At 39.6% G+C, this 22,414-nt stretch overlaps 1 protein-coding gene across 2 annotated transcripts in view; it reads right to left on the bottom strand.

Moving 5' to 3' along the window:
- Positions 1–22,414, bottom strand: part of KLHL1 (kelch like family member 1) — a 266,732-nt gene that overhangs the window by 184,609 nt on the left and 59,709 nt on the right. The window contains exon 2 of one of the 2 annotated variants that reach the window (XM_075139137.1): positions 11,236–11,418. The exons of the other annotated variant lie outside the window; for it this stretch is intronic. Within the exon in view, the coding sequence (XP_074995238.1) occupies positions 11,236–11,418 (183 nt within the window). The remainder of the gene's footprint in view (positions 1–11,235; positions 11,419–22,414) is intronic. 2 annotated transcript variants of the gene reach the window in all.

The following is a 22,414-nucleotide window of genomic DNA, read 5'->3' as shown; positions in this document are numbered from 1 at the left end:
GTGGTTTATAGTGACCTGAACGACAACCAAACGCCCAAAGATCCAGATGACGTCCAGTGCACGCAACCCATGTGGCGGAAGTTGGTACGGAGCGCACCAGCATCGTATGCCAGTTCATTGGCAGTACTGTGCTGGAAAGAGGAAGAAGCACCAACGGTGGATGAGGTGGTTAGCAGACTTCGGGATTTTGAAGAAACTATCTCCTCCTCCCTTGTCTCGGCTGTAGAGAAACTGTCCCGAGAGGTCCAGCAACTCAAAGACGATAGGTCCTATTCTCCACCTGTACGGACCAGTATCTCAGCCATTAGGAGTCAGCGTTTTTCTCCTCAAGAGAGAGGATATCGAAAGTACACACCACGGGGCACCCTGTGGGTTTACCTGCGTGACCACGGAGAGGACATGAGGCAGTGGGATGGAAAACCTACCTTCATCCTAGAGGCACGTGTACATGAGTTGCAAGGAAAAACAATGACACAAGGGGGTTCTCCCAGGAAAAATGCTGCTCCAGTTTTCAGGAAAACCCTGTCTCATGATGGTCCAGTTTCCAGTGAACAGTTCCCCAGACAGAGTAGAAGGGCTGATATTACTTTGGACTGTAATGAAGGAATTCTTGACTCACGTTTGCAAGAAGTGAGAAGCGGATACTATGACCAGAACTAGAGGGGCCCTGCCTCCGGCCAGGTGGAGGAAAGGGACAACCGGGTTTACTGGACTGTGTGGATTCGATGGCCTGGCACATCAGAGCCACAGGAGTATAAGGCTCTTGTAGACACTGGTGCACAGTGCACCCTAATGCCATCAAGCTATAAAGGGGCAGAACCCATCTGTATTTCTGGAGTGACAGGGGGATCCCAAGAGTTAACTGTATTGGAGGCCGAAGTGAGCCTAACCGGGAACGAGTGGCAGAAGCACCCCATTGTGACTGGCCCAGAGGCTCCGTGCATCCTTGGCATAGACTACCTCAGGAGAGGGTATTTTAAGGACCCAAAAGGGTATCGGTGGGCTTTTGGTATAGCTGCCCTGGAGACGGAGGAAATTAAACAGCTGTCCACCTTGCCTGGTCTCTAAGAGGACCCTTCTGTTGTGGGGTTGTTGAGGGTTGAAGAACAACAGGTACCAATCGCTACCACAACAGTGCATCGGCGACAATATCACACCAACCGAGACTCTCTGATCCCCATCCATGAGCTGATTCGTCGACTGGAGAGCCAAGGAGTGATCAGCAAGACTCGCTCACCCTTCAACAGTCCCATATGGCCAGTGCGAAAGTCTAATGGAGAGTGGAGACTAACAGTAGACTACCGTGGCCTGAACGAAGTCACGCCGCCACTGAGTGCTGCCGTGCCGGACATGCTAGAACTTCAATACAAACTGGAGTCGAAGGCAGCCAAGTGGTACGCCACCATTGACATTGCTAATGCCTTCTTCTCCATCCCTTTGGCGGCAGGGTGCAGGCCACAGTTTGCTTTCACTTGGAGGGGCGTCCAGTACACCTGGAACCGACTGCCCCAGGGGTGGAAACACAGCCCTACCATTTGCCATGGACTGATCCACACCGCACTGGAACAGGGTGAGGCTCCGGAACACCTGCAATACATTGATGACATCATCGTGTGGGGCAACACAGCAGAAGAAGTTTTTGAGAAAGGGGAGAGAATAATTCAAATCCTTCTGAAAGCCGGTTTTGCCATAAAACAAAGTAAGGTCAAGGGACCTGCACAGGAGATCCAGTTTTTAGGAATAAAATGGCAAGATGGACGTCGTCAGATCCCAATGGATGTGATCAACAAAATAACAGCCATGTCCCCACCAACTAGCAAAAGGGAAACACAAGCTTTCTTAGGCGTTGTGGGTTTTTGGAGAATGCATATTCCAAATTACAGTCAGATCGTAAGCCCCCTCTATCAAGTGACCAGGAAGAAGAACGACTTCAGATGGGGCCCTGAGCAACGACAAGCCTTTGAACAAATTAAACAGGAGATAGTTCATGCAGTAGCGCTTGGGCCAGTCCGGGCAGGACAAGATGTGAAGAATGTGCTCTACACCGCAGCCGGGGAGAATGGCCCTACCTGGAGCCTCTGGCAGAAAGCACCAGGGGAAACTCGAGGTCGACCCTTAGGGTTCTGGAGTCGGGGATACAGAGGATCCGAAGCCCGCTACACTCCAACTGAGAAGGAGATATTGGCAGCATATGAAGGGATTCGAGCTGCTTCGGAAGTGGTTGGTACGGAAGCACAGCTCCTCCTGGCACCCCGACTGCCGGTGCTGGGCTGGATGTTCAAAGGGAGGGTCCCCTCCACACATCATGCAACCGATGCTACGTGGAGTAAGTGGGTCGCACTGATCACACAATGGGCCCGAATAGGAAACCCCAGTCGCCCAGGAATCTTGGAGGTGATCACGAACTGGCCAGAAGGCAAAGATTTTGGCATATCCACAGAGGAGGAGGTGATAGGTGCTGAAGAAGCCCCACTGTATAATAAACTACCAGTAAACGAGAAGCAATATGCCCTGTTCACTGATGGGTCCTGTCGCCTTGTGGGAAAACATCGGAGATGGAAAGCTGCTGTATGGAGTCCTATACGCCAAGTTGCAGAAACTGCTGAAGAAGGTGAATCGAGCCAGTTTGCAGAGGTGAAAGCCATCCAGCTGGCCTTGGACATTGCTGAACGAGAAGAATGGCCAGTACTCTATCTCTATACTGACTCATGGATGGTGGCAAATGCCCTGTGGGGGTGGTTGCAGCAGTGGAAGCAGAACAACTGGCAGCGCAGAGGTAAACCCATCTGGGCTGCCGCACTGTGGCAAGATATTGCTGCCCGGGTAGAGAACCTGGTTGTAAAAGTACGTCACGTAGATGCTCATGTACCCAAGAGTTGGGCCACTGAAGAACATCAAAACAACCAGCAGGTGGACCAGGCTGCTAAGATTGAAGTGGCTCAGGTGGATCTGGACTGGCAACATAAGGGTGAATTATTTATAGCTCGGTGGGCCCATGATGCCTCAGGCCATCAAGGAAGAGATGCAACATATAGATGGGCTCGTGATCGAGGGGTGGACTTAACCATGGACGCTATTGCACAGGTTATCCATGAATGTGAAACGTGCGCTGCAATCAAACAAGCCAAGCGAGTAAAGCCTCTTTGGTATGGAGGACAATGGTTGAAATACAAATATGGGGAGGCCTGGCAGATTGATTATATCACACTCCCACAAACCCGCCACGGCAAACGCTATGTGCTCACCATGGTGGAAGCAACCACCGGATGGCTAGAAACATACCCTGTGCCCCATGCCACTGCCCGGAACACCATCCTGGGCCTTGAAAAGCAAGTCCTATGGCGACATGGCACCCCAGAAAGAATTGAGTCAGACAACGGGACTCATTTCCGAAACACCTTCATAGACACCTGGGCCAAAGAGCATGGCATTGAGTGGGTCTATCACATCCCCTACCATGCACCAGCCTCCAGGAAAATCGAACGATACAACGGGCTGCTAAAGACAACACTGAGGGCAATGGGTGGTGGGACATTCAAGCATTGGGATACACATTTAGCAAAAGCCACCTGGTTAGTCAACACTAGGGGGTCTGTTAATCGAGCTGGCCCTGCCCAGTCAAGACTTTTACGTACTGTAGATGGAGATAAAGTCCCTGTCGTGCACATAAGAAATATGCTGGGGAAGACAGTCTGGGTTACTCCTGCCTCTGGCAAGGGAAAACCCATCCGTGGGATTGCTTTTGCTCAAGGACCTGGGTGCACTTGGTGGGTGATGCGAAAGGATGGGCAAGTCCGGTGTGTACCTCAAGGGGATTTGATTTTGGGTGAAAATAGCCAATGAACTGAATTTTATGATGTATATCATTATTTCTATGGTTGCTATCAATGGTATAGCAGTGAAAATCACCCAGATTAATGAAGAATGAACTAACTCCGATGAAACCGAGCAAAGTGCAACGATGATAGAACTGAACGAGTGCAGCAGTACCGAAATGAGAACTGGCTTCAGGATGCAACAGCCCAACACCACACACCATCCTTCTGGCCCTGAAAGACTGTTATGACAGATGGAGCCCAAAGTTGTGGACTAAAAGAACTCAATGGACATTTATATATATTTATGTGTATATATGTATGTATATGTATTATATGTATATATGTATGTATATGTATTATATATGTATATATATAAAAAGATAGTGGTGATTAATTGAAAGGTATCGAAAAATGTGAGACCTAAGCATAACGTAAATGGTATGGAATAAGGGGTGGATACTGTCCTGGTTTCGGCTGGGATAGGGTTAAATTTCTTCCTAGTGCTGTGTTTTGGATTTAGTATGAGGAGAATGTTGATAACACACTGATGTTTTCAGTTGTTGCTAAGTGCCCTCCTAGTCCAAGGACAGCTCCCGTGCCTACTGACTGAGCTAGGTACACAAGATGGGAGGGAACATAATCAGGACAGCCAGCCCAGCTGGCCAATGGGGTATTCCATACCATGTGACGTCATGCTCAGTATATGAACGGTAGGCGTGATCCAGGAAGTACCGATCGCTACTTGGTTATCGGTCAGCGCGGGTGGTGAGCAATTGCATTGTGTATCACTCATTTTGTATATTTTATCATTATCATTATTATTTTCCCTTTTTTTCTTCCCTGTTCTATTAAACTGTCTTTATCTCAACCCATGAGTTTTTCTCACTCTTACCCTTCCGATTCTCTCCCCGTCCCGCTGGGGGCGGGGGGAGTGAGTGAGCGGCTGCGTGGTATTTGGCTGCCTGCCAGGTTAAACCACGACAGTAGATTTCTCAGTTTCTTTTAATTCACAATCTTGGGTTCTCACCAAATGCAATGAAAATTAGAATTACAAGTTGAGGATGTAACTCTTCTCCTATATTTTTTGCATTTTCTGTTTACATTGAATTTTCTGGTTTATTGTAATTCAGTCTCTGCTATATAGGAGCTTTTTGTATTTATTGAATAGGGATAGGTAAATTCTATGCTTATAGCACTTCTCTTTTTTTTTTTAATTCCAATACTGAGTTCTTCTATTGCTTTGTGCACGTTCCTAGTCAAAATCTAACTTATGGCTTAAACCTTAGTCTGAGTTTAGAGCTGCCTATAACATTTACGCAATCCTGGTTCGAAGTTTTAATGAACTCTCCAATGCAAATCTTAAAGGTCTGTCTATCATTTGCATTGACTTTGGCTGTTTTCTTTGCAACATTTCTTATGTTTATTCAGCAGCTGTAGAATATAGTATTTCAAGTATTGTATTTAAAAATGATGCAATTCAAGTGAGTTGCCTTCACTCAAAACAACCAAATTATTTGTGACAAATATGTATTTTTAATTTTATGTTGACCCATGGGATTATTGCTTGATTAAGAGTTTTCTTTTACCTTGGAAATAATTGGTGCTTTGGTCATGTCACTATAGTTCTGAATAACATTTACTTCCATGTTTTGTGTTTCAGATGACATTTACTAGCTGCAGACTAGTTAGATTTCTAGATACAACTGCATTTGGCTGATTGTAACCTGGATAAAAGAAGGAAGTGTCAATACAGTGGGTCGGTTTTATTCTTGTGTTTCTTTTGTAGCAGCAATGCCCTAGTTCCTTCTATTCCAGGCACTGTAAGATTACAATATGTTTCTTGCCTTAAAGAGGTTATATTCTAAATGAGAGGTACAGAAAATGAGAAAAAAATATATAGCATGCATCTCCAGAGTGAGTGGAGAAACTACAAACTCCATGCTCATAATATTTTAAAATTAGGATGGATTGTTAATAGTGCAACAGCTTAATTTAAGGGAAGGGAAATTATTATTTTAGCATTTTTCTCTCTTTAAGGTATTTCACATTTTTACATTTGATTGTTATCTATACATATTATAGCAATATAATAAAAAAATCGAGGTTTATTTAATGTGTCAAATTTATTTAAATGTCAGCTCCTTTACCCCTCTGAAATGCCTGCTACAGAGGTCTTCCTATTTCTCAGTATCCTTTTTGGTTGCTTGTTCATCATTACAAAACTTGGTTGGTTTGTACTTCCTTTTGATACTCGTTCATTTGAAAGATTACACCTGTAACCTGTTTAGTGGAAGATTAGATTACACAAACATGATGTTCAGAAGCCAACAAAAAGCTTAAGCGCATTATAACCTTAAAGCTGTTTGAGTCACCCGAACAGTGAAAAGCAGCTATAATAAGATTGAGAGTTTGGCATGGTGCCTCCAAGTGGGAAACTAGAGCTCAGTGATCATGTTTTATGATCTCCCTTCTAATTTGACTTTCTCCCATTTTTGGGGAGAAATAAAAATTAAAAAAAACCCAAACACAATCAAAAACCAAAGAACAACACCAATGACAAAAATTAACTTGGCAGCATTCAGGCTATGACCAGAGTTTACCTGACTTTTTTCCTATAAAAGTATAAGGTTTTAGAGACCTTATGGTATAACAATAACTTCTCCTCTAGAGAAAAAGTTATTTAAACAGATCATCAAAGGACATAATCAATATATGTGATTGGAGAAGAGGGGAAAAAAGAGCAAGTACTAGCAGGAATGAAAACAGAAATTACCCCTGTGGAGGGATCTGGTGAGATGCAATGACAGAACCATTGGCAGCGTACTTATTTTTGGTGTCTTTCACTTCATTTGATGCAATATACTGGCATTTCTTAACTGAATTTTAACTTTCATAGAAATAGATACATTGAGACTACATTATTGCACAAAACATTTTTTGGTGCTTGGTTTTTACACTATTGTTTTGTTTTGATTTGTTCTAAATCAGAAGAAAATAAAGAAAAATATCACTTTCATTTTTATTGAAAAATGTAGAAAGTTTTGCCCTGGTTTTCTGAAAATGATTCTTATTGTACTACATTGTAGCATATTAAATCTATTGCATTTTCTTAAATTACTCTATTAAAAAGAAGAGAAAATATGTGAAAACCATTATTTTTTAGGCAATAATTTTGAATAGTTTGTATTTATTAATCTGTAACATATTCAGTATAAGCTACGGCTTGTAATATGTTTTAAGTGGATTTTAAAATAAGGGTTAATTTTATCTAGGATAAGATTTTATAAACTTTGTACAGGGAGTGTTCAACCAAACTTCTACCTATCATGAAGTATCGAATTTAAAAACTCCACAAATGCTAATCATGCATTGCCCTCTGCAAGCAGGCTTTTTATATGTTCTCAGGAATGCAAAATAAATATTATCTAGCTTACTTTGTAAAAAACTTTAATTAGAGGAGGCACTTTGCTGGATCTGATCCTGACAAATTGTTGTGGTTTAACCTGGCAGGCAGCTAAACACCACACAGCTGCTCGCTCACTCCCCTCCCCACCCCCACAGTGGGATGGGGGGGAGAATTGGGAGGAAAAAAAGTAAAATTCCTGGACTGAGATAAAGACAGTTTAGTAGAACAGAAAAAGAAATAATAATAATAGTAATAATAATAATAGAATATATAAAGTGAGTGATGCACAATGCAATTGCTTACCACCCGCTGACTGATAACCAAGTAGCGATCGCTACTTCCTGGACCACGCCTTTTATTTATATATTAATTATGACGTCATATGGTGTGGAATACCCCGTTGGCCAGCTGGGCTAGCTGTCGTGGCTATGCTCCCTCCCAACCTCTGAGGACCCCTTGACTAGCAGGGTACTTAGCAACAACTAAAACCATCAGTGTGTTATCAATATTCTTCTCATACTAAATCCAAAACACAGCACTAGGATGAAATTTAACTCTATCCCAGCCAAAACCAGGACACAAATCTGGAAAAAAAAACCTGACCTGTGAAATCTGATGGCAAACTTGGCTGCAGTGACAATGAGACAACGGAATTTAAGGCAATGGATCTTGAGAGAAATTAGTAAAAAGAATAGCAAATTACAACCCTGGACATCAGAAGTGATTCCTGATTGAAGTCAAATGCAAAAAGGAAGTACACAGAATGTGAAAGCAGGGATGAATGACCTGGGAGAAATACAGAGACATTGCCCCAACATGTAAAAATGGAATTAGGGAGGCCCGAAGGTCGGGTGCAGATGAAGTTAGCTAGGGATGTGATGGGAAAGAAGGGTTTCTGTAATTACCTTGGCAGCAAAAGGATCCAAAAGCTTTCTTTGGATCAGTGTTTTTTTCTTTTTTTTTTAATCATGGTCTGCTTTCAGGCCTCCCCGGTCCCTGTGCCTAGTAGCAGGATCTGTGGGGTATCCCTTACAATAGAGGAAGATGTACTTAGGCTGCAGTTAAGCGAATTGGACGTACCCAAGTCCTTGGGAGCAGAGAAGGTATGTTCAAGGAGCAATGGCTGAGGAGCTCAATAATGTCACTGAAAGGCCACTGCCTCTTATCTTTAACAGGTCATGATAATCACAGGAGTTTTCTGACGACTGGAAAAGACAATTTCCATGTCGCTCTTCAGGAAGGAAGATGTGGGTAACTACGGACTGGTTTGCCTCACCAAGAAGATCATGGAGCAGATTTGCCTAGAAGCCAAATGCTGGATCACTAAAGACATCAAGGATAATCAAAAACTGGAACAGGCTGCCAAGTGAGGAACCTCCACAAGTGATGATACTTAAAAACTAACTGGGTATGGCCCTCAACAGCCTAATCTAACTTTGGACTTGACCCTGCTTTGAGCAGTGGGAGTTGAATCAGACTCTAGAAGGTCGCTTCCAAATTAAATTATAGTCTAGGATTGTAATAGCCACAGTAAAAATAAACAACTTTGTCTGTGCTTGTCCAGCCACATCTGTCTAAAACAATATAGAATAAACACTATTAAAAAAACCCCAGAAAATTCAAAACACATTTTTGGACAAAATTCTAGTTTATTCAGAACATAATCTTTTCAATTCTACAGCTGTTTTTGGCTGTTCTTTGAGATTTGATCTTTCGACTACAGACCACAGAGAAGTAGAAAATCAAATGTAAAGTTGTCTGAAGGTTTATTAGAAAATCTAAATAAGATTTTGGCTATTATTTCATGGTCAATCTTCTTGTTAAGGTATTTTTCCAGCTCCAGAAGGATTTAGATATGCTGTAGAATTGAAATGACAAATGTGAAATTAAATTTACTACTGAAAGGTGGGTATACAAATATGAACAGCTGTCTTAAAAATAGTGGGGAAAATGAACTAAACTAACAAAAAAACCTTACAGTTCCTCTGTCTCCTTCTCTACAGACTATGCGGTTTACCAAAATATTCAAAATAGGCAAAAAATATACTGGTAAAAATACTTATTTTATATCATCTATATTAAACAGGGCAAATGAGACCAATTATGGAATATTTCTATGTATCTAATAAGTATTTTTTCTGTCAGTTTAAGCATGTAGATTCAGACATTGAAATTTTTTTTTTACCTCATCTGTGTTGAAAAATGTGAAAAGCAAAAAATAGGCCAAGTAACTGTCAAGAAGAAACAACAAAATTCTTATTATTTCTGAAAAAATCTTTTTATTTGATTTCAGTAATGTATAGGGATGTAAAATTGGACACAAATTAGAAGGCCTTAGGTTATTAACTCTCCAGTTTTCTTTTTGATGGGAGGCACCTTAAGGCAAATCTTGCAGCTCTGGAACACTGTAAATGCAGAGGGACAGAAGGACTGAAGTTTAATATTATTCCCTCTGTACTTGATATACCCATAAAGGAAAGATCTTGGTGATTTAGATAAAAATGGCATCAGACCAGGGATGCATAAAGTGCCAGAGAGATACATAATATATTTAACAGTGGCAAAAAGCCTGGAACACAGGAGTTGTGTCAGTTGCCAAGTCAGTGGGTAGAAATTACTGAGGACTTAGCTGGCATCTGGGAACCTGGGTATATGAAGGCAAAGGAGGAACAGTAAAAATGGTAGCTCTTAGAAGATAGGAGAGTAGAAACAGAGTCTTAAGAATGAAAAATGCTGAAAGAGGAGAAAGATTTCTACGTTTATTACAGCTACTAATCTGAAACCAAGCGGATGTGTGCTGCAAACTACCTAGATCAATCTAACTGTTACTGCTTGTTAAGTGGAGTTATTTTCTCATTTTTTACAATTATTGGGGCAATTTAAATATTTTAATGAAGGTTTCTGTCTGGTTTTACTTTGTAGCATTTGAACAATAGCTTTGGCTTTGCAGTCTTGCATATTGCATCTTTCTTTTAATTATTATTATGGGAGTTGGAATACGGAACATCCAACTTTTCTGTAAAACAGAAAAAGAATAGTCTCTGTGTCCATCTTCACTTAGGGCAGAAGGAACTTTCTAAGGTCTAAGTTGCCAAGATGACCTTATAGTATTCCTCTACACCAGAAAGTTAATTTATGAGTTCAGAAATACATTGGCTGTTTTTTGGTTTTCCTGCGGAGGAACCATAGTCCTGCTCTGAATTTAGTACCTCAGCAGAGAAACCAGGCCACAAGCAGGAAATAGATCACCCTTAGTTTCCAGCCTTATGTAGCGTTCAAATACAAAAAGACTTGCTAACCTGGAAACTCAGAAGTATTGTCTGTATTTTAATCTAAACTCTAGGATTGGATTTGTGTTTGCATGCACTAAATCAAAGGCTATAGCTAAGACCAAAATCTCAATGAAGAATTAACTATTTTAAGCTCTAATTATAATCCAAACCCAAGCATAGTTTCATATATACTGGCTGCTTTACTACCAGATAATCTTATAGAATTTTAGAAATTAAGTCTTTACAATTTTTATACGAATAATTATCATTAAAAGTAATTGTGATATTTTTCAGTTCATTCAAAAGAACAGTTCGTGGGAAGTCAGTGTTCAGTATTATTCTACTATAGGTGTCTGAGAGACTGTATGACACACTTATCAGAGTATCGTGATCTTAAGCTAAAAATGACGCTCTGTTCAGTGTAGCTGTACAGCATCTCATTTCAGAAATTTCCATTCTCTTCACATATGAACAGCATCACAGCATGAAGAAATATTTGGCACACTCATGATAAAAAGTTTGCTAGTTGAGTACTACTTGAACTTTTGAAATCTGTACCAAAAAAACCCACCTTCAAAGGCTCAACCTTCAAATACCACGTTCTGCAGCTACTTACATTTGTGGTCTTTAAAGTAAGAGGAAAGCAGGCATAAGGGGCCACAGAAAACACTGTTCTATGAAATAAGCATATCCAAAACGTTTACTGTTGTAGTTTCAGTATCATATGCTTACGTCCTACCTATGTGCAGGTATCTTGCGATTCCCAGCAATCAGGATAACATCACAGAGCTGCTGTTGTTTCAGGTAGCTCTCCATCTTTCTGAAGGTTTGCTCCGCGTGGTGAACAGCCTGATAGAATTCCTCGGAACTACACGAATCCATGTCGCAGTGGGGTGGCAAGGGGTGGCTGGCTGCTGACAGCCTGTAAACCACAAGAGAAACTCTGTGTTGATAAGGTGTGACCAGTTGCCTAAACTTCATCACAGGCTTCTAGAAACTAATAAAAGTAATCAATGCATCCTTCCCAGTTTTCATCACTAGAAGTACAAGATGGAAAAATCTTACTGCAGGGAGGAACCACTAGAGTTGTAAGTCCTTTAACATTGAAATGATTTTTTTTAGCACAGACACAGAAGTAATCCATTTCTTTTTTCTTTCTTAATAAAGTTATTAAAAATATAAATATGAACAACAAATAGAAATTCAGTATATTCATGTTAAGTTTAATGGTATAGCTATGTCTTCATTATTAAACTATGATTGGGCTCTTTAATTTTTTTAGCATTTTAGAGCAAAATTATTTTACAGAATTAAACAAACTATTTATTTTTCTTAGGTATTAATATGAACACACAAAATAAAGAAATAATAGAAAAAGCAATCCTATCTTTCCACTGATTCTAAGACTGCCTACTCTAGTTCACTTCTCCAAATTCACATTCATTTTACACCACCTGGGAAAGAAAAATAAAACTCTAATTGACTTAATTTGTAATGACTTGGGAATATTTCCACAATGATAAATTGCATACCTACTTTTTAGCCAAAAGGCTCATTAATACAAAGTGAATTTAGCCTACAAAGATAATGAGGTCTACAATTCAAAAAATCAGAAAAAAAATATAGAAACAGGAGAAAAATGCAAATATTTTTCAATATATGTAGCCATATATTCTTAGTTCAGATTTACTCAGTTCAGTATTTCTGGTTCAGACCTTTACTGAAAATAAGAAAATGTGTCAGCACGCACTAGCCCTTGAGGAAGCTAATGCTAGTGCTTCCAAATAATTCACGCTATGCACGATACCCCCTTCTTTTACAAATATGTAATGAGATTGTTTCAAGTGAAAGCCACAAGATTTTATATATCTTGTGGTGCTGAAAATGAAGGATTTCGTAGATGAGGCCGATTATGTTTTTTACTTCAACTAGATATACACAAAATAGCTTACATAATCAATAGAAAAACATCAGAGAACATATTTCAGTCCAGCATATCAAATGATATTATTAATTAATTCAAACCGATCACATTTTACACATATTCTATTGAAAGATAAATATTAAGGAGCAAATCAGTAATTTGATAATTTACAGTAATAATACAACAGTTTCATTATATAAGGTTTGAATTCAGTAGGTACTATATTCTAAGAATGATATTAATAGACCTATAGAATAACACAGTCTGCACTCCTGGTGCTGGAAAAAATTGAAAAGTGCATAAAGATAATAATTAAAAAAAATAGCTATTAAAATGAAATACTGTTATCTTAAAAAAAAAAAACTTTAGTATTTTTATTGACTTTTGGTACACTATAATATAGTACAGAAAAAGAGTATTTCCTTTTGACATATACTAGTGATTTATTTTTGAATTAGTTTTTGCCCAAAAGTGTTCCATACACTCTCCTATAGTCATTGTACAAGGGTCCGCAGGGGAAAGGAGGAAAGGCTGGTCCATCTTTCTGTGGTAGTAATTGCTAGGCTTCACAGCATTCCTTTAAAGTAGCTGGAAGCCTGCATAATTGAAGGTAGCCTGCAGATAATTTAGAGAGAACCATCTCAGTTACCTTTGTATCTCACCCTGCCATCTATTCTGTGCCATATACAGGTACTAACATACTAGAATGAGTTACCTTTTAAAATTACTACCCATGGTAACTTCAGTTGCATAGCATTAAATTGGATCCTAAGAAATCATCAGCTGGTTTAAATTAATCAATATTGTCATTTATATTCTGGTAAGGTTACAATATGTGTGAGCCTCTCTATAGGAAATCGAACTGGCAAAACTTTATTAACCATAATTCCTCAACAGAAACATTTATGAATTGGTGATTTAGAAAGGAACATTTCCTTAATTCTCTTATAGTCAACCTTGTTATACAGTCAAGTACTTTGTTAGATACCTCTTGCAAACTCCTCCTAAAGTATAAAAGAACCATATTCATTCTGTGAGTAACATAATCTGTCTGTGTGTTCCTATCCAACCTGGACTGCCAACCATGTTGATCAGAAATACAAGTTTATTTTCATATCTTTGGATGATCAACAAATACTTTCACATAAAACTGTCATGATGGAGCTGAGTTCATTAGTATGGGTAGTGGGTAGATATTTCAGCTTTTTTCTTCTTTTTTTTTCCGCTCAGTTTGATTGTACCCCTATGCAGACTTCTTCAGTTTTATTGCTGAAGAATTAGAATGACAAGTAATTTACAAGAAATAAAACAGTGCCTAATAAACGAGGTTGCTAGGGTTAAACAGACACATTTCTTCCCCTCCTCCGGGGAATTCAGAAGTGACAACAACAGCAGTTCTGAGAAATGAAAATAACAGGAATGAGCAGGTCTGAATGGGTTCATATTGTTTGTTAATTCAGAAGTTAGGTCTAAGTCAGTTTACATTTGAACAGATAAGGTACTAATTCTGCCTCTTCTTGGCTATTCAAAACATGCTGCACTTTTCAGGTCAGAAAAAGAGAAGTACCCTGACTGAATTTATGCGAGTCCTATAAAGTTAGATTGGGCTGAAATAAGTTTAGTCTATTCTGTTCTTGAATGACTAGACAGTGTTTGCCACATATTTTGCCCTCTTTTTTTGCTTGCCGTTTATAAACAAAGCTTTCCATCCTCAAACACATCTGTCACTTAGCAAGTCATTAAATGACTACTCAAACGCAAGCCCTGAAGGCCCAGCGCATTTTGAATTATTATCCTGAAAACTAGCAAGTAATAAGCTTTTTAGAAGACAATTAAGTTAATCTTTTATTTGTTTTCTAAGAAAGCCCACATAAAAAGTCTGCTACTTATTGTATTCAGGAGCTACCTTGTTTTCATTACAAGTGCTCTGTCTGCATAATTGATGCTTTAAATTCAGTCAGCAGCTTGTTAAAATAGGAATTAGTTAAAGAGCTTCAGCCAGCAAATACCAGTTATTTTCTACCAGTTCGTTAAATGCATGTCTAGGTACTTCTGACTAATTAGTGAAATTAAAACAACATTTTCTGTTTACATATATTGTTTTCGTTTAGGTGTAGGCAATCTGAACCACATATGCAATGAGACGCTTATTGATCGCGTCCTGCAGGAACTCCAGCACAAATTCATCTGAAGATTCCCTGAGTCGTTCAAAACCCGTTTTAGCACTTGTGTACCTCAAAACCCTGTAATCGGTCAACAGGTCCACATGGGCTTTTTCCAGAATCTTTCTTGATTGGCAAGAGCAAAACCTGAACTTGAATTTCAAACATTCAGGGATTGTTCAGTGTAGAACACTTTTTATCTTTAAACGACTTTGTAAATAGTGCAGAAATAAGGAAACCAAAACTTTCACAAGTTTACAACAATGATACCGAAGCGTAATACTACAGGATGAGAAAACGAAAAGGCTCACAAAATTTATCAGCACTGCAAATAACCAATAATCTCAAAAATTTCTTTATGAAATGACAAACGAGAGTGCCTGTCACAGAAAAAAAAAGAAAAAAAAAAAGGAAAAAAATCCACCCCAGCAACTTTGTACAGACTAATTTTCAGTGTTAAGAACACCATGCTGTCCTCAAAAGAGAAATGTTTTAAGAAGGGCCCAAAGGTGTTGGATGAGAAAATTCAGCCTTTGAGCCTTTACAGATCTTAAAATAATCTAAATAGAAATAAAAGCTTAACTCTGAGGTTCTACAACATCTGACTCCACAGTGCTCCTCTTTTCCTAGAAAAAGCACTTTGATCCGAACAAGGGTGCTATTCTCTAATTGCCTTTTACCTGCTCCTAACTACTTTGAAAAAACAGGTGAAACAACAGTAAAATCCCGGTAAAATTAAGTGTACTGATTCTTCCCTCAATTTAACAACCCTTTAAGTAAGTACTTTCGATAGCCCACTGTAAGTAAGAAGGAAAAGGCATTCCGGCCAAAGGTCTCCTAGGGACACCTTTAAGACCTTCGGCCTTTATGTCCAAGATTAGATTTATTCACCTAACCAGGATGAGGAGGCAGATGAAATATTCTACCAGAGGCTCGCAGAAGTCTCACAGTCACTAGCCCTTGTTCTCGTGGGGGACTTCAGCTTTCCGGACGTCTGCTGGAAATACCACACGGCAGAGAGGAAACAGTCGAGGAGGTTCCTGGAGTGTTTGGAAGATAACTTCCTGACGCAGCTGGTAAGCGAGCCCGCTAGGGGAGGTGCCTCGCTTGACCTGCTGTTCACAAACAGAGAAGGACTGGTGGGAGATGTGGTGGTCGGAGGCCGGCTTGGGCTTAGCGACCATGAAATGATAGAATACTCAATACTTAGTGAAGTAAAGAGAGGGACCAGCAAAACTGCTACCATGGACTTCCAGAGGGTGGACTTTGGCCTGCTCAGGACATTGGTCGAGAGGGTCCTTTGGGAGACAGTCCTGAAGGGCAAAGAGGTCCAGGAAGGCTGGATGTTCTTCAAGAAGGGAGTCTTAAAGGCACAGGAGCGGGCTGTCCCCATGTGCCGTAAGAAGAACGGGTGGGGAAGACGTCCGGCCTGGCTGAATGGGGAGCTCTGGCTGGGACTCAGGAAAAAAAGGAGAGTTTATTGCTTGTGGAAGAAGGGGCAGGCAACTCAAGAAGAGTACAGGGATCTCGTTAGGTCATGCAGAGTGGAAATTAGAAAGGCAAAAGCCCAGCTAGAACTCAACCTGGCCACTGTCGTGAGAGACAACAAAAAATGCTTTTACAAGTATATTAATGACAAAAGGAGAGCCAAGGAGAATCTCCATCCTCTATTGGATGCAGGGGGGGGGGAACGTTGTCTCCAAGGATGAGGATAAGGCTGAGGTACTTAACGACTTCTTTGCCTCAGTCTTTAATAGTCAGAGCAGTTATCCTCAGGGTACTCAGCCCCCTGAGCTGGAAGTCAGGGGCAGTGAGCAGGATAAACCCCCCATAATCCAAGAGGAAGAAGTTAATGACTTGCTACGCCACCTGAATGTTCGTAAGTCTATGGGGTCAGATGGGATCCACCCAAGGGTACTGAGGGAGCTGGCGGAGGAGCTTGCCAAGCCACTCTCCATCATTTACCAGCAGTCCTGGTTAACAGGGGAAGTCCCGGACGACTGGAGGCTTGCCAATGTGACGCCCATCTACAAGAAGGGCCGGAAGGAGGATCCGGGGAACTACAGGCCGGTCAGCCTGACCTCGGTGCCGGGGAAGATTATGGAGTGGTTCGTTTTGAGGGTGCTCACGAGCCATGTGCGGGACAACCAGGGGATCAGGCCCAGCCAGCACGGATTCATGGAAGGCAGGTCCTGTTTGACCAACCTGATCTCCTTCTATGACCAGGTGACCCGCCTCGTGGATGAGGGAAAGGCTGTGGATGTGGTCTACCTGGACTTCAGTAAAGCCTTTGACACTGTCTCCCACGGCATTTTCCTAAAGAAGCTGGTGGCTCACGGCTTAGACAGGTACACTCTTCACTTGGTAAAAAAACTGGCTGGATGGCCGGGCCCAGAGAGTTGTGGTGAACGGAGTTAAATCCAGTTGGCGGCCGGTCACGAGTGGTGTTCCCCAGGGCTCAGTACTGGGGCCGGTCCTGTTCAATATCTTTATCAACGATCTGGATGAGGGGATCGAGTGCACCCTCAGGAAGTATGCAGATGACACCAAGCTGGGCAGAAGTGTTGATCTGCTCGAGGGTAGGAAGGCTCTGCAGAGGGACCTGGACAGGCTGGATCGATGGGCTGAGGCCAATTGTATGAGGTTCAACAAGGCCAAGTGCCGGGTCCTGCACTTCGGCCACAACAACCCCAGGCAACGCTACAGGCTTGGGGAAGAGTGGCTGGAAAGCTGCCTGGAGGAAAAGGACCTGGGGGTGCTGGTTGACAGCCGGCTGAACATGAGCCGGCAGTGTGCCCAGGTGGCTAAGAAGGCCAACAGCATCCTGGCCTGTATCAGAAATAGTGTGTCCAGCAAGAGCAGGGAGGTGATCGTGCCCCTGTACTTGGCACTAGTGAGGCTGCACTTGGAATACTGTGTTCAGTTTTGGGCCCCTCACTACAAGAAGGACATTGAGGTGCTGGAGCGTGTCCAGAGAAGGGCAACGAAACTGGTGAAGGGCCTGGAGCAGAAGTCCTATGAGGAGCGGCTGAGGGAACTGGGGTTGTTTAGCCTGGAGAAGAGGAGTCTCAGAGGAAACTTCATCGCACTGTAGAACTACCTGGAAGGAGGTTGTAGCGAGGTGGGTGTTGGTCTGTTCTCCCAAGTAACTGGCGATAGGACGAGAGGAAATGGCCTCAAGTTGCACCAGGGGAGGTTTAGATTGGACATTAGGAAAAATTTCTTTACTGAAAGAGTGGTCAGACCTTGGAACAGGCTGCCCAGGGAAGTGGTTGAGTTACCATCCCTGGAGGTATTTAAAAGACATGTAGATGAGGTGCTTAGGGACATGGTTTAGTGGGTATAGTGGTGTTGGGTTGATGGTTGGACTCAATGATCTTAGAGGTCTTTTTCAACCTTAATGATTCTATGATTCTATGATTCTAAGTACGTATTGGGTTTGTGTAGTAAGACAAACACATACTAATCCTCAGAAGATATTTTGGGTACACCAGTTAGAACCCTGTAATTATGTAGATATCTAATCTGCCATCTCCTGTACCTTGTACAGTTCACTCTTATACACAGTAAGACCATACTACTGAGACTTGAATTTTGCTCACTGAATTTACACACAAATAAGCTATAACATAAAGAACAGAGAAATTAAAACCCTGAGCTTACAGTAATACTGTCAGGGAGTTAAAGAGAAAATGCCAGGAAAAAAGGGACCTCACATACAGGTTTAGCTACCTGTATCTTTCTCCTCAGGAAATGGGAAAGTAATTAGTAAAACTACCACTCCTGAGCTGCAAAGGTTTGAACAATAGCAAATATCAGTAGTTAAAACCATATCCTGAATAAGTGTCAAAAGGAAAAAAAAAGTACTTTGAAATAACACGTGAGAGAATTCATATAACTTTAAACTATACTGCATTTCTCTGAGTAAATAGAGGCTTAGATTTAGAAATGGTTTCCATTCTGGAAACCTCCATAGAGATGCAGAAAACAGCAGAATTGTGTCACTGTATAAAGCAGAGTAGTTTATAGAGTACTTAGATATTTTACTTACTCAACTGGTAAATATTTCTCATAACTTCTACTGAAGCCCTGGCCTGAAATAAAGAACTCTCTAGTCAGAAAATGTCCTATCATTTCATTGTTAATGGAATAGCAAATCCTGCTATATTTAACTTTTTTTCACTTTTCACTTACGCAGGATTGATCATGCAAACTTATCTAAAACCAGTTCAGTGTAATTTAATGTATATTACTGGGTATGTATCTAAAGTACGTAGTCAAGAAACAAAATATGTCCAGTTCTTCAATGAAAAAACTATTGGTTTGCTATTTATAACTTGTAAAAGCATATAAGAAATATTCCATATGTAAGACTGAAAAAAGTCTTCACAAAATTTGGTCTCTTAAAATTGCTCATTGAATGCTTAGAAATCAATAGCCTGTAGAATCGCACTTATAAAGATGGACTGTCAAAAGTCATAGCTCTCATTAGCGATCACTTGCAAAAATGCAAGAGAGAGAGTTTTATAAAGACTTTAAAACATTTTTTTTATAGCAACAGCAGGGCTGAAGTTCTGTTTGTGATCAAAAGGTATGCTTTTCACTCTGCTACCAGCAATTATATCTGTAACTGAAGGCTCTACCCAGAGTTTCAGCAGGTTGTTATAAATTTCTTTTATAAAAGACAAAGTTAGGTAGAGGTGCCAGAAAAAAAAAAATATCCGAATATCAAATAGGACTTTTTAGTTACATCAGTTCAGCTCAGAGATGTTTTACTGCTGTCTCAGAGATTCCTTTTCTATGTAAAAAATTAAATATTTTTAAAAGGAGTCTAGTGCAGATTATAAACATGTTGTTTTCATTCTATAAATAAATCTATATAATAGATAATGTATAATTTACAATGGTGTTTCCTCCTAAAGGTAATTTGTGGATTAAACTACTTGTAATGTAACTCATTCTTTGGACACCACAAGGCAAAATTCAGTCACTAAGACATCTGTGTGCCTAGCAGAAATATGCATGATTCCACTGTTGTTCTGTATATCTGTGCATCTTATTACCAGCCTCAATAAACAAAATATTAACTACCAGTTTGTTGTGTGGTCATTCAAATTGTTCAAGCAGCCCTTCAGAAACACAAAAAGGACAGTAAGAAGGGCTGTGCTATACTAAATAGCTTCTATAGAGAAGAAATATTTTTCTTGTTTAGTAGCTGACAGAAAAAAAAAAAAATAGAAGTAGGGTTAGAGAAGGAAGTTTGTTCACACCATGATTTTTCCAGGTTACCAATAAAACATACAAAGCAAGGCTTCTCTCTTGATTCAGTTCAAAACACTCTCAGTTGCAATTTTTCTTACCTATCCCCCTTCACCAGATAATTATCTAACCTAAGCTACAAGCATAGACCTCTCTATTGTCAGTGGTGAGAAACCAACATACATAAAGATTCCATTGCCTTCTGAAATACTTGGGTTTTAGTTATTCAGTCCTTTTTTAAATTTCTTATTTTTGCCTTTTGTAAAAATAAAAGGTTAAAGAAAACTAATTCAATTAATGAATAACTAGTGAAAAATCTCATGATTTTGCAAGAAACTTACTGAATTCAGTTAAATTAATGACAAATGCTTTATCTTCCCTTCAGTCTTCCCCCATTTTTCCAGAATTTATTACTGTTATTAATGACATGACTTTGTCCTATGTCCTATGCCCTTAGAACCACTTAAACTGTTGGGGAGTTTGTTTGTTTTTTAAGTATTCTGTTCAATTGATCCTTTATCTCTTCTCACTTTCTCATCTTTTATCCTCTATAGTCTTACAAACAATTGCTTCAGACTTTTCCTGTTTCTTCTCTTCTTTCTCCACAGTCATTTATGTCCAGTCTTAAAAATTACCTAAATTTCTGCTTACCCCTCACTAGTACTTCCAGTATGTGCCTACCAATATTGTGCCCCACCTTCTGTCAATTTTACTTTCAGCTCTCCGATACTTACAGCTCCCAATAATTTAGATGCTCTTCCACGGATGAACAACTAAATGTGCTCAGCAGTCCAACACAGCCCTTACTGATAGTCAAAAAATTGAATTTCCAAATAAAGATTGAAATTGAGGAGCCACAAATATCAATAGACTTACATTAAACTTTGGGAAAAATATTAAAATACATAAAATATTATTTGCAGAAAATTTAAATATATGTAAACTTTTTTTTAATTATTAAGAAAAAGGTGGGAGGTGTTTGGGGATGATGGGGGGTTTTCCCCTATGAACAGAAAAATGCAACATTGTAATGCTTGTGTTTAACAAGGTTAGAAAGTTTCATTTTGATATCATTGTTTTATATTATATCTATAAACCGTCTTAAAAGGCATACCAAAATATTTATCTCTTAAGGAAAGCATTGTTTCAACTAAATCCACTTATGAAAAACTTTATATATTACATTTTTCTGAAGATGTAATACATAAAAGTATTCCGATATAGAAGTTCCCCATCAAAAAATACCAGGTCTGTGCTGCTAATGGGGACATTTACTTTCCAGTATATCTATTTTGAGAGGTAAAATGAAAGATAGCCCAGAAAGAAATGGTGCCATTACTGACAAAATACCCATTTTATATACACCTTCCAGTCAAAAAACTTGTTAGCAAAGTTTTTGCTCAAATTACACAAAATTCCCAAGCAAGTATGCTTTTATTAAATAGCAAGTTTTCAGAACTGACTTCACTTAATTTTGCATATGTTAATTATTCACGTTGCTTTGTTAATTTTTTTAGTGGTGGTTTGTTCGCTTTTTGTTTGGGTATTTTTTTTTTAAGACTGTCAGGTCTCATTTTAACACCTCTTGAGACACCTGATTTTATTTGTATAAGGAAATGCCTAGTTCACATATTCTTTCAGATTTTAATAATTGACAGATGGTAATTTAGAAGTTATCTTTCTTCAAATCCTCAGCAAATAAGAACTGCATGTTTATTTTAACAATTGTAATTATAATTGTATAACTGTTGTAAGTATTAATTATAAGTATTTGTAAGTGACCTTGATATAAAAACACTTTCAGCAATGTCCACATCTATACATAATGTCAGTTAGAAGGGTAATGATTTTGTTTTAACTGAGATGCCATTCAGAAAATAAAAAAGAATACAAAAAACGAGAAAGTAGTAATAAAAATATTGAAAAGAAGCAGTGGTGCCATTACAATGAAAACTTATCAGCTAGTCTATGTGAAAATGTCAAATCACTCAGGTAAGTGCAGACTGGGAAGTCTGACTCCTCGGTCCATTGCCTGACTGGGACAGGGTAAGAGTAAAGAAAGAAAGGTCTAGTGGCCTGAGAGCCTTTGCAAAGGCAAAAGGCAGAAAGAGTCCACGCACCCTGCACCATACAACAGTAAAACATTTCCTACTGTTTTTATTTTCCCTAGAAAATCCAAAATCACCAAATCATGTCTAACAAATAATGACAGAAAATAAAACTTTTTTGTCCTCCTGACAGCCAAGTTGCCTCACAGGATCTAAGACATTGAGCATTTTGTCTCTGTTCTGCACAACCTCCATCCATCAAAACAATATGCTACCTACTTTTTTTTTTAATCTACTTTATTCATTTTCATGGGTAAAAAAAAAAAAAAAAAAGCATGTGTTTCTTTTCCAAATCTATACATTGCTTTTTAAGGTGTCTTTGAAATGTAACTAAGGCCTCTTACTGTTTCTTCTCATCATGCCATAATATAACAATTTATTGCAGTCTATCACAGTGGAATATTATTTCATTCCTAAAATCAATCTCATCATCCTTTCTGAAACTCATTTCAACATACAGATGAA

Source organism: Calonectris borealis, chromosome 1, assembly GCF_964195595.1.
Source record: "Calonectris borealis chromosome 1, bCalBor7.hap1.2, whole genome shotgun sequence".
NCBI lineage: Eukaryota > Metazoa > Chordata > Aves > Procellariiformes > Procellariidae > Calonectris > Calonectris borealis.
The sequence above is the reverse complement of the archived record's forward strand: the minus strand, read 5'-3'. Positions and strand labels throughout refer to the sequence as shown.